This window comes from Hemitrygon akajei, unplaced genomic scaffold (assembly GCF_048418815.1).
Source record: "Hemitrygon akajei unplaced genomic scaffold, sHemAka1.3 Scf000090, whole genome shotgun sequence".
NCBI classification, from domain to species: domain Eukaryota; kingdom Metazoa; phylum Chordata; class Chondrichthyes; order Myliobatiformes; family Dasyatidae; genus Hemitrygon; species Hemitrygon akajei.
In genome coordinates, this window is record NW_027331976.1 from 255001 (window position 1) to 268294 (window position 13294).

Consider the following 13294-nt stretch of genomic DNA (forward strand, 5'->3'; position numbering starts at 1 on the left):
CATCTTTAACTTTCTGCCTTTTGGAAATCAGGTCATCTTTTACTCACTTAGCTGTTTACAGTGACAGAAATTTTGACCGGGATGCCCAAACTTTTGCATGCCACTGTAGATATAAAGTCAGACTTAAACTCAGGACTGTGTGTTCACAGAGACACGCACACTTACAGTATTGAATACACACGTGTACACCTACACACACATGCATACAGACATTGATGCCGACATACGTACGGACACACACATCCCCCTGCCTCCTCCCCCCACTTTAACCCTTTGTTTCCTCACTGCAGACCTTTAGTCAAGATAATGTTTTGACTTCTCAGCGTCAATCATTGTTTGCAGACAGTTCGCCGCGCACAGGAAGCGGCATGTAAACAAAGTACAGCGTATTCACTTCCTTCATTTCGTGACCAGTTGACCGTGTCTGCGTGCTTAGAGTCTGGCTGATTTGCATCGGTGAGCAGGTGCACTTAACCAAATGGCCCCTGAGTGTGTGCACACACTCACACGCAAAGATGCATAGATGCACTCTGTGGGTGAGAAGGGCGAGCTAACGAGGGAGGGCAGAGGAGAGCAACCGGTCTGGCCCGAACAGACAGGCAGGTGGCAGCAAGTCACATAACCCCATGTTCAGATGCAGAAATACATACACATGTGCACGTGTGTGTGTGTGTGAGTGTGAGTGTGTGTGTGTGTGTGTGTGTGTGTGTGAGTGTGTGTGTGTGTGTGTGTGTGAGTGTGAGTGTGTGTGTGTGAGTGTGAGTGTGTGTGTGTGTGTGAGTGTGAGTGTGTGTGTGTGTGAGTGTGAGTGTGTGTGAGTGTGAGTGTGTGTGTGTGTGTGTGAGTGTGTGTGTGTGTGTGAGAGTGAGTGTGAGTGTGTGTGTGAGTGCGTGTGTGTGTGTGTGAGTGTGTGTGTGTGTGTGAGAGAGTGTGTGTGTGGTGTGTGTGTGTGTGTGAGTGTGTGTGAGAGTGTGTGTGTGAGTGTGTGTGTGTGTGTGTGTGTGTGTGTGAGTGTGTGTGTGTGTGTGTGTGTGAGAGAGTGTGTGAGTGTGTGTGTGAGTGTGTGTGTGTATACATATATATATATATATATATATATATATATATATATATATATATATAGAGAGAGAGAGAGAGAGAGAGAGAGAGAGAGAGAGTCTTTCAGAACGGGAGCCTTCGCCCCTCCACAAAGGTCGCCGTATACCAAGCGGTCTGTGTCACCACCCTCCTTTATAGCTGTGAAGCTTGGGTAACCTACAGCCCTCACATCAAGTCCTTGGAGCGATTCCACATAAGCTGCCTTCAGCACATCCTGGGAATTACTTGGCGTGAGCGGGTGCCTCACACTGAAATACTTGTAAAGACCAACTGCAGAAGTATTGAGGCCGTGATCACCCAGCGTCAGCTGCAGTGGCTGGGGCACGTGATAAGGATGCCCCCATGTTGGCTACCCCGCAGAGTGTTACACGGCCAGCTACATCATGGTCGACGCTCAGCTGGAGGGCCGAGGAAGCGCTATAAGGATCAGATGATGAACGCTTTAAGGAAGTGCAAGATCAGACCCGAGGACCTGGAGGATGTTGCTGCCGATCGTATCACCTGGTGACAGCTGTGTAGGGACGGGGTTCGTATTCTGGAGATGGACAGCAGAAGAGAGCCAGGAGAAATGCAGCCATGGTTGCCATCACTACCACCACCACTACCACATGTACATGTCCCACATGCAACAGAACTTGTGGGTCCAGGACAGGACTGTATAGTCATCAAATATCTCACTGTTAAAGGAGTGGATGTCGTCATCGGATTCCGATGGGCAACCGATGAAGAATGTGTGTGTGAGTGTGTGTGTGAGTGTGTGTGTGTGTGTGTGAGTGTGTGTGTGTCTGTGTGAGTGTGTATGTGTGTGTGTGAGTGAGTGTGTGTGTGTGTGTGAGTGTGTGTGAGTGTGTGTGTGTCTGTGTGAGTGTGTATGTGTGTGTGTGAGTGTGTGTGTGTGTGAGTGTGTGTGTGTGTGTGTCTGTGTGAGTGTGTATGTGTGTGTGTGTGTGAGTGTGTGTGTGAGTGTGTGTGTGTGTCGGTGTGAGTGTGTGTGTGAGTGTGTCTGTGTGTGTGTGTGTGAGTGTGTGTGTGTGTGTGTGAGTGTGTGTGTGTGTCTGTGTGTGTGTGTGAGTGTGTGTGTGTGTGAGTGTGTGTGTGTGTCTGTGTGTGTGTGTGTGTGTGTGTGAGTGTGTGTGTGTGTGTGAGTGTGTGTGTGTGTGTGTGTGTCTGTGTGTGTGTGTGTGTGTGTGTGTGTGTGTGTGTGTGTGTGTCTGTGTGTGTGTGAGTGTGTGTGAGTGTGTGTGTGTGTGTGTGTGTGAGTGTGTGTGTGTGTGTGTGTGTGTCTGTGTGTGAGTGTGTGTGTGTGTGTGTGTGTGTGTCTGTGTGTGTGTGTGTGGCTCCATCTTTAAACCTTCCTTGGATAGGAAGACTCCATGGCTGCACCTCACCCACGCCTCATGGTAACTAGGATACATCATCCAGGCTGTTGTAGGGAGGGGTGGCCCCTGCTTCAGTCTCCTCCCACGTCCCCAAGTCGAACAGGTCAGCGCTAGAGAGCTGTGAACACACCGTGGTGGCACTTTGCAGCACGGCCCTCTGACTGCACTGATGTGTGTGACCCTAGGGCGGTCAGCACGCGTTGATCTAGGCCAAACTGAGAAATCTCCTCTGTGTGGGTGCTGCGTGACCGGTTACAAATCCGAACCTCAAGATATCAGCCGGTACACTGTTTTGGTTTTTTTTGGACTTTTTTTTATTATTACAAAATCCTTTATTACAAATATCGGTGCTATACAATATATATAGAAAACAGTGGCAAACACAATTACTAAACTACAAATAGACAATAGACATTACACCAAAATGTTGCCATCTCTATCCACGATGGTATTTACACCCCGCGGAGCCCAACGGTCTCAAAACTCCTCTAAGGTCGCCGTGGACTGCGCGTGTTCTTTTTCAATATTTACCCGGGCACGAACATACCCTCTAAACATTGCCAGGCAGTCTGCCCGGGGAGATCCTCCCGCCACCCGTTTCCAAGACCCTCGGATGGCGGATTTCGCCAGCCCCAGGAGCAAGTTGACTAGGACATCCTCATCCCTCCATGCCCCCTTCCTTACTGGATGACCATATATAAATAGGGTGGGGCTAAAATGCAGCCAGAAGGCGAGAAGCAGACCACGCAAATACGCAAAAAGAGGCTGCAGCCTCGCAAACTCCATGTACATGTGGTACACGGTCTCCTCCAGCCCGCAGAAGTGGCATGCGGGTGGGAGATCCATGTACAAACTAAAAAACTTATTGCAGGGCACCGCTCTATGCAGCACCCTCCAGCCGAGATCCCCCAGGTGCATGGGAAGAACCCCCTTGTAAAGGGACTTCCATTAGGGACCCGCCTCACCTCCGGGTGGAAAGACCAACCGCCATGGTGTGTCGGGACGGTGGACAAGGGCAAGGAAGTGGAGGGTGTGGAGCAGCAGCCCATACAAATACCTCCTACTTGCATCCCTGAATGGGACTGTGGGTATCGATGGGAGACGGCTCAAGTTGTGTGGACACGGCTCCCGGAGAAGATTGCGGGGGTCTGGGCCGGACAAGCAGTTCGGCCTGAGTCGGTCCACACAACTGAGCCGCACTGACATCCACTGAGGTAGGGCAAGGGTCGGCCAGGACCCCGCCCTCCGCCTGAGGAGGGGATTCCAGGCCTGAGGCGACCATGTTCCAGACTCTCGGTAGGTCCTGATAGAAGCCGGGCAGACTCCGCAAAGCAGTACGGCTGACACCCGCCGGTGGTAGCCGCAAGTCTTCATGAAGACAGCAGCCCCTCCGGAGGAAGAAAGTCGCTAACACGTGCCACCTGGGAGGGTGCTTGGCGTCCAGGAATCTCTGCAGAGTCCTGAGGCGGAGAGCCGCCAGTCACGTTCGAACGCACACCAGCGACTGTCCGCCCTCTCCCACTGGGAGACTCAAGACCGCTACAGAGACCCAGTGTTTCCTGTTGCCCCAGAAGAAGTCCACTAACTTCCTCTGCATTCTTGCAACAAACGGGGCAGGAGGGGCCAAATAACTCCATAATCTGCTTTTGTACTTCCAACAACCATCCCAATGCAGCATTTGGATCCATGACCTCAGGATTGCTGAAGCTGCAGATTCCACAATGATTCTCCTGATATACCTGCCATAGATGTTGGCAGCGAGGGAGTGTGTGATGGGACGGTGTGGAGGGAGATTCACTCTGTGTCTGACCTCGGGAGTGTGTGATGGGACGGTGTGGAGGGAGATTCACTCTGTGTGTGACCTCGGGAGTGTGTGATGGGACGGTGTGCAGGGAGATTCACTCTGTGTCTGACCCCGGGAGTGTGTGATGGGACGGTGTGGAGGGAGATTCACTCTGTGTCTGACCCCGGGAGTGTGTGACGGGATGGTGTGGAGGGAGATTCACTCTGTGTCTGACCCTGGGAGTGTGTGATGGGACGGTGCGGAGGGAGATTCACTCTGTGTCTGACCCCGGGAGTGTGTGATGGGATGGTGTGGAGGGAGATTCACTCTGTGTCTGACCCCGGGAGTGTGTGATGGGACGGTGTGGAGGGAGATTCACGCTGTGTCTGACCCCGGGAGTGTGTGAAGGGACGGTGTGGAGGGAGATTCACTCTGTGTCTGACCCCGGGAGTGTGTGATGGGATGGTGTGGAGGGAGATTCACTCGGTGTCTGACCCCGGGAGTGTGTGATGGGACGGTGTGGAGGGAGATTCACTCTGTGTCTGACCCCGGGAGTGTGTGATGGGACAGTGTGGATGGAGATTTACTCTGTGTCTGACCCCGGGAGTGTGTGATGGGACGGTGTGGAGGAAGATTCACTATGTGTCTGACCCCGGGAGTGTGCGATGGGACGGTGTGGAGGGAGATTCACTCTGTGTCTGACCCCGGGAGTGTGTGATGGGACGGTGCGGAGGGAGTGTGTGATGGGACGGTGTGGAGGGAGTGTGTGATGGGACAGTGCGGAGGGAGTGTGTGATGGGACGGTGTGGATGGAGATTCACTCTGTATCTGACCCCGGGAGTGTGTGATGGGACGGTGTGGAGGGAGATTCACTCTGTGTCTGACCCCGGGAGTGTGTGACGGGACGGTGTGGAGGGAGATTCACTCTGAGTCTGACCCCGGGAGTGTGTGATGGGACAGTGTGGAGGGAGATTCACTCTGTGTTTGACCCCGGGAGTGTGTGACGGGATGGTGTGGAGGGAGATTCACTCTGTGTCTGACCCTGGGAGTGTGTGATGGGACGGTGTGGAGGGAGATTCACTCTGTGTCTGACCCCGGGAGTGTGTGACGGGACGGTGTGGAGGGAGATTCACTCTGTGTCTGACCCTGGGAGTGTGTGATGGGACGGTGTGGAGGGAGATTCACTCTGTGTCTGACCCCGGGAGTGTGTGATGGGACTGTGTGGAGGGAGATTCACTCTGAGTCTGACCCCGGAAGTGTGTGATGGGACAGTCTGGAGGGAGTGTGTGATGGGACGGTGTGGAGGGAGTGTGTGATGGGACAGTGTGGAGGGAGTGTGTGATGGGACGGTGTGGAGGGAGTGTGTGATGGGACAGTGTGGAGGGAGTGTGTGATGGGACAGTGCGGAGGGAGTGTGTGATGGGACAGTGTGGAGGGAGTGTGTGATGGGACGGTGTGGAGGGAGTGTGTGATGGGACAGTGTGGAGGGAGTGTGTGATGGGACGGTGTGGAGGGAGTGTGTGATGGGACAGTGTGGAGGGAGTGTGTGATGGGACGGTGTGGAGGGAGTGTGTGATGGGACAGTGTGGAGGGAGTGTGTGATGGGACGGTGTGGAGGGAGTGTGTGATGGGACAGTGTGGAGGGAGTGTGTGATGGGACGGTGTGGAGGGAGTGTGTGATGGGACGGTGTGGAGGGAGATTCACTCTGAGTCTGACCCCGGGAGTGTGTGATGGGACAGTGTGGAGGGAGTGTGTGATGGGACTGTGTGGAGGGAGTGTGTGATGGGACGGTAATGAGTGAGCCTAGGCTTGTAATGGATTGGCATGAAGGGATTTCTATTCACTCTGATCCTCTTGCTCGCTGACCTGCAGGTTTTTACCATGTAGAACATTGTACCGACACTAAGGATACCAAATGCCAGGCCTGCGAGCCCGGAGAGTACATGGACTCTCTGAATTTCATGTCCAACTGTTTCCGATGTGCGGAGTGTGAAACCCGTAAGTGGTTTTGGCTTTTTGACGTCTGTCCTAATCTGCAGCTGGCCTGTGTGAAGCAACCTCATCTCTCTCTTACCAAGACCCCAGAACAGACCTGTCTGCCCCATGTGTTGCTCCACATCAATCTAACTCTTCCCTCCCACATCTAAGAGTTTCTGAAATGCCCCTCTTGCACCTGACTCAATTACCACCCCGGCAGGGCGTTCCACAACCCCTCCCCTCACTGTTTAGGAAGCCTGCCTCTGACATCCACCCCATACTTACCCCCAGGTATTTCACTCTCGGGTATCAGCCACTTCCTCCCTGGGAAAAGGTCTGGCTGTCTACTCGATCTATGCCTCTTACCATCTTGTACACCTCCATCAAGTCACTTCTCATCCTCTTTCACTCCAAAGAGAAAAGCCCGAGCTCACTCGGTGGATTAATCAGAGATCAATCTAGGCCACTTCCTTGTAAATCTCCTGTGCACAGTCCCTAGAGCTTCTTCATCCTTCTTGAAATATAACTGGATGCCTCTCAGTCCTCCTCCAATCCCCCTCCCACCTCTTTCAGAGGACTTTGTTCTGACCACCACCATCACACCCCCAACCCCCTCGTCAGTTCTTTCTAAGGTCAACTCCCTGCTCTTCCTGCTGGCCTCATTCTGTGACCACCCAGGCCATGCTCTCTTCTCTCGGCTCCCATCAGGACAAAGGTTTAGAAGCCTCAGGACTCACACCACCAGGTCCAGGAACAGTTATTACCCCTCAAACATCAGGCTCCTGAAGTAAAGGGGAGAAGTTCACTCAACTTCACTCGTCCCATCATTGAAATGTTCCCACAACCTATGGACTCACTTTCAAGGACTCTTCATCTCATGATCTTGATATTTATTGGTATTTATTTATCATTATTATTCCTTCTTTCTGTATTTGCACAGTTTGTTGTCTTCGGCACTCTGGTTGAATGCCCGAGTTGGTGCGGCCTTTCATTGATTCTGTTACAGTTATTAGTCTATTAGCGAATGCAAGCAGGTTTTTTCCACTGAGGCTCGGGGAGAAAAAAACCAGAGGTCATGGGTTAAGGGTGAAGGGGGAAAAGTGTAAAGGGAGCATTAAGGGGGGTTTCTTCACGCAGAGAGTGGTGGGAGTGTGGAATGAGCTGCCAGTTGAAGTGGTAAATGCGGGCTCACTTTTGGCATTTAAGAAAAACTTGGACAGGTACATGGATGACAGGGGTTTGGAGGGATGTGGCCCAGGTGCAGGTCAGTGGGACTAGGCAGAAAAATGGTTCGGCACAGCCAAGAAGGGCCGAAAGGCCTGTTTCTGTGCTGTAATGTTCTTTGGTTCTAGTGCATCCACAAGAAAATGAATCTCAGAGATGTATGTGGTGATAGAGACATAGAAACATAGAAAACCTGCAGCACAATACAGGCCCTTCAGCCCACAATGCTGTGCCAAACACATCCCTACCTTAGAAATTACCTAGGGTTACCCGCAGCCCTCTATTTTATTAAGTTCCATGTACCTGTCCAGGAGTCTCTTAAAAGACCCTATCATATCCGCCTCCAGCACCGACACCGGCCGTCCATTCCACACATTCACCACTCTCTGCGTAAAAAATCTTACCCCTGATATCTCCTCTGTACCTACTTCCAAGCACCTTAAACCTGTGCCCTCTCGTGTTAGCCATTTCAGCCCTGGGAAAAAGCCTCTGACTATCCACACGATCAATGCCTCTCATCATCTTATACACCTCCATCAGGTCACCTCTCATCCTCCCTTCGCTCCAAGGAGAAAAGGCCGAGTTCATTCAACCTGTTTTCTTAAGGCATGCTCCCCAATCCAGGCAACATCCTTGTAAATCTCCTCTGCACCCTTTCTATGACTTCCATATCCTTCCTGTAGTGAGGCGACCAGAAATGAGCACAGTACCCCAAGTGGGGTCTGACCAGGGTCCTGTATAACTGCAACATTACCTCTCGGCTCCTAAACTCAATCCCACGATTGATGAAGGCCAATACACCGTATGCCTTCTTAACCACTGAGTCAACCTGCGCAGCTGCTTTGAGTGTCCTATGGACTCGGACCCTAAGATCCCTCTGATCCTCCACACTGCCAAGAAAGTTAAAGTCTGTCCCAAGCCTTATAGACTCATCAGACCAGTGCTTATGCCAGTTTCCGTGGTGACTGAGAGTACGAGACTACCCCCCGGATGAGATGCCAGTCTATCGCGAGGTTAACCCCCAGCGTTTACTGGTACTCATTATCAGCTGGGTGGACTGGAGCAATGTGTGGTTAAGGGCCTCACTCAAGGACACAACACGCTGCCTTGGCTGGGACTCAAACTCACTACCTTCAGATCGCTAGTCCAACGCCTTAACACTTAGCCACGAGTCACACACACCACCAAGAGTCTTACCATTAATGCTATATTCTGCCATCATATTTGACCTCCCGAAATGACCCACCTCACACCGATCTGGATTGAACTCCATCTGCCACTTCTCAGCCCAGTTTTGCATCCTATCAATGTCCCGCTGTGACCTCTGACAGCCCTCCACACTATCCACAACACCTCCAACTTTTGTGTCATCAGCACATTTACTAACCCATCCCCCCACTTCCTCATCCAGGTCATTTATAAAAATCACGAAGAGTAGGGGGTCCCAGAACAGATCCTGAGGCACTCCACTGGTGACCAACCTCCATGCAGAATATGACCCATCTACAAATACACCTTGCCTTCTGTGAGCAAGCCAGTTCCGGATCCACTAAGCAAGCATCCAATGCCTTCTTACTTTCTCAATAAGCCTGTCATGGGGTACCTTATCAAATGCCTTGCGGAAAGCCATATACACTGCATCTACTGCTCTACCTTCATCAATGTGTTTAGTAACATCCTCAAAAAATTCAATCAGGCTGGTAAGGCACAACCTTTGACAAAGCCATGCTGATTATTCCTAATCATATTATGCCTTTCCAAATGTTCATAAATCCTGCCTCTCAGGATCTTCTCCATCAACTTACCAACTACTGAAGTAAGACTCACTGGTCTATAATTTCCTGGGCTATCTCTACTCCCTTTCTTGAATAAAGGAACAACATCCACAACCCTCCAATCCTCCAAGACGTCTGCCGTCCCCATTGATGATGCAAAGATCATTGCCAGGGGCTCAGCAATCTCCTCCCTCGCCTCCCACAGTAGCCTGTGGTACATCACATCCAGTCCCGGTGATTATCCAACTTGATGCTTTCCAAAAGCTCCAGCACATCCTCTTCCCTAATGTCTACATGCTCAAGCTTTTCAGTCCACTGTAAGTCATCCCTACAATCACCAGGATCCTTTTCCATAGCGAATACTGAAGCAAAGTATTCATTAAGTACCTCTGCTGTCTCCTCCGTTTCCATACACACTTTTCCATTGTCACACTTGATTGGTCCAATGCTGTCATGTCTTACCATCTTGCTCTACACATACTTGTAGAAGGTCTTGGGGTTTTCCTTAATTCTGCCCACCAAGGCCTTCTCGTGGCCCCTTCTGGCTCTCATAATTTCCTTCTTAAGCTCCTTCCTGCTAGCCTTATAATCTTCTAGATCTCTATCACTAACTAGTTTTTAGAACTTTTTGTAAGCTTTTCTTTTCTTCTTGACAAGATTTACAACAGCCTTTGTACACCACAGTTCCTGTACCTTACCATCCTTTCCCTGTCTCATTGGAATGTACCTATGCAGAACTCCACGCAAATATCCCCTGAACATTTGCCAATTTTCTTCTGTACATTTCCCTGAGAACATCTGTTCCCAATTTAAGCTTCCAAGTTCCTGCCCGATAGCCTCATATTTCCCCTTACACCAATTAAACACTTTCCTAACTTGTCTGTTCCTACCCCTCTCCAATGTTATGGTAAAGGAGATAGAATTGTGATAACTATCTCCAAAATGCTCTCCTACTGAGAGATCTGACACCTGACCAGGTTCATTTCCCAAATACCAGATCAAGTACAGCCTCTCCTCTTGTAGGCTTATCTACATATTGTGTCAAGAAACCTTCCGGAACACACCTAACAAACTCCATCCCATCTAAACCTCTTGCTCTTGGGAGATGCCAATCAATATTTGGGAAATTAAAATCTCCCACCATGACAACCCTGTTATTATTACACCTTTCCAGAATCTGTCTCCCTATCTGCTCCTCGATGTCCCTGTTACTATTGGATGATCTATAAAGACACCCAATAGTTATTGACCCCTTCCTGTTTCTAACTTCCACCCACAGAGACTCCATAGACAATCCCTCCATGACTTCCTCCTTTTCTGCAGCCGTGACACTATCTCTGATCAGCAGTGCCATGCTCCCACCTCTTTTTCTTCCTTCCCTGTCCTTTCGGAAACATCTAAAGCCTGGCACTTGAAGTAGCCATTCCTACCCCTGCACCATCCAAGTCTCTGTAATGGCCACAACATCATAGCTCCAAGTACTGATCCACGCTCTAAACTCATCTGCTTTGTTCATAATACTCCTCACTTTAAAACAGACGCATCTCAGACCAATGGTCTGAATGCATCCCTTCTCTATCCTCCCTGTCACACACCCTACAAACTTTCTCGATTTGTGAGCCAACCTCCCTTTCCTCCATCTCTTCAGTTCAGTTCCCACCCCCCAACAATTCTAGTTTAAACTCTCCCCAGTTGCCTCAGCAAACCTCCCCGCCAGGATATTGGTCCCCCTAGAATTCAAGTGCAACCCGTCCATTTTATACAGGTCACACCCACCCCAAAAGAGGTCCCAATGATTCAGAAATCTGAATGCCTGCCCCCTGCTCCAATCCCTCAGTCACGCATTTATCCTCCACCTCCCTCTATTCCTATACTCACTGTCACGTGGCACAGGCAGTAATCCGGAGATTACTACCTTTGAGGTCCTGCTTCTCAACTTCCTTCCTATCTCCCTGGAGTCTGTTTTCAGGACCTCCTCCCTTTTCCTGCCTATATCGCTGGTACCAATATGGACCACAACCTCTGGCTGTTCTCCTTCCCACTTAAATATATCGTGGACGCAAACAGAAACATCCCGGATCCCGGCACCTGGGAGGCAAACTACCATCTGTGCTTCTTTTCTGCGTGCACAGAATCGCCTGTCTGACCCCCTAACTATAGAGTCCCCTATCACTGCCGCCATCCTCTTCCTTTCCCTACCCTTCTGAGCTACAGGGTCGGACTCTATGCCGGAGGCACGACCACTGTTGCCTCCTCCAGGTAGGCTGTCCCCCCCAACAGTACTCAAACGGAAGTACTTACTGTCAAGGGGTACAGCCACAGGGGTACTCTCTAGTACCTGATTCTTCCCCTTCCCCCTCCTAACCGTGACCCACCTGTCTGCCTCCCGTGGCCCCGGTGTGACCACCTGTCTGTAACTCCTCTCTATCAACTCCTCACTCTCCCTGACCAGACGAAGGTCATCGAGCTGCAGCTCCAGTTCCCGAACACGGTCCCTCAGGAGCTGCAGCTCAGCACACCTGACGCAGATGTGGACGTCCGGGAGGCTCCAGCACTTCCCACATCAGAACACCGGCCTGCCACACATACTTCCTGTCTCTATTCCACATAGGCAACCCGGTGAGCCAAAGCTGTCTCCCACTACCACACCTGCTCTGTAAAGCTGTCCTCTTTTGAAACTCCTCTCGATATTCTCACTGGCCGACGTAAAGGCGCTTGCCCCCATCAAATCACTGAAAGGAGGTCTGTGCTCAACTCTCAGGCATACATACATACATACATATATATATATTGCTAGGGTGCCCCTGACTTGCACCCTACTGTATATCACCATACGTTTTCCCACTTACCAAATCGCACTGAATGCCACTCAACCAAGCAACTATTAATGACAGTTCCCAAACTGCCTTCCTACTTCAACCAAGAGCGTACTCTGCGTCAGTCTCGGGCACCCCAGCCTACCTGCCGGAGACTTTCTCACAGTACTGTAAGAACTCTGATGATCAATTTACTTTGAGGGTTTTTTTTTTTGACTCACTCTCCCACACACTTCCCCACTTTCTCCACAGCTGCCTGCGGGTGGGGACTCCCCCAGCCAGCTGAGAAATGTCTCCCCCGGGCTCTGCCACCTCTGCCCTCTGCCCGGTTCGGAACACGAGTCTGCCCGAGGGAACCGTCGCCGTGGTGGAGCGCCCCGCCTCACATACTGACGGGTTGCAGTGTGGGAGAGGGAGAGCCGGGAAAGATTTCCCTCAGTGTCAGCAAAACAGAAGAGCCGGTCACTGAGTTCGGGAAACGGGGCGACGCTAGGGCTCCTGTCTAAAACGGGAGGGTCGACGGCCTTCGGTTCCCCAGGGATGAATATCCCCAAGAGCCGGCGCTAAAGAAACTTGACACGTCCCCGTCCACCCCTCGGCGCGCCTCAGAGGGCGTGTCCCCGCCGGAGGCACCGTGGCTCGGGGCGGCTGACCTGCCGAGGTTCCGGAAGCAGGCGACCCGCACGAAATGCTGGAGCGACTCAGCAAGTCAGGGAGCGGAGTGAACGGTCAACGCTCTGGGCCGAGACCCTCGGGCAACTCGCGCCTGTTCCAGAAGCCCCTGTGCTGTCAAATTCCCTTCCACTGACTGTCTACTCGTCCCGCTGCCTCAGTAAACTAGTCAGGACCATCAGCGGCTCCACCTACCCGGTCTTTCCCTCTCTTCCCTCCGTCCCATCGTGCCTGAAACCCCGTCCCACCAGAGTCCAGAACAGCTTCTACCCCCACCGTTAGAAGAACATTGGATAGTCCCTTAGTACGATAAGATAGACCCTTGACAACACACTCTACCTGGTTATGACTTTGTACCTCACTCTCTCTGTGGCTGTGACACTCTATTCCACATTCTGTTACTGTTCACCTTGTTCTACCTCAACACACCGTGTGCAAGACAGACTTTTACAGAGACAGGGAGGGGCATCGAGTCTGAGGGGGTTGTTGTGGGGAATGAGGGGTGAGAGAGATCGAGGAGGGTCACAGATACCAGTGGGGACTGGACAAGTGGACAGATACAGAGGTGG

General features: G+C 51.5%; 1 protein-coding gene across 1 annotated transcript in view; it reads left to right on the forward strand.

Annotated features, from left to right (window-relative positions):
* Positions 1–13294, forward strand: part of LOC140722836 (uncharacterized) — a 111959-nt gene that overhangs the window by 3822 nt on the left and 94843 nt on the right. The window contains exon 2 of the mRNA XM_073037488.1: positions 6134–6259. Coding sequence (XP_072893589.1) covers positions 6134–6259 — 126 coding nt within the window. The remainder of the gene's footprint in view (positions 1–6133; positions 6260–13294) is intronic.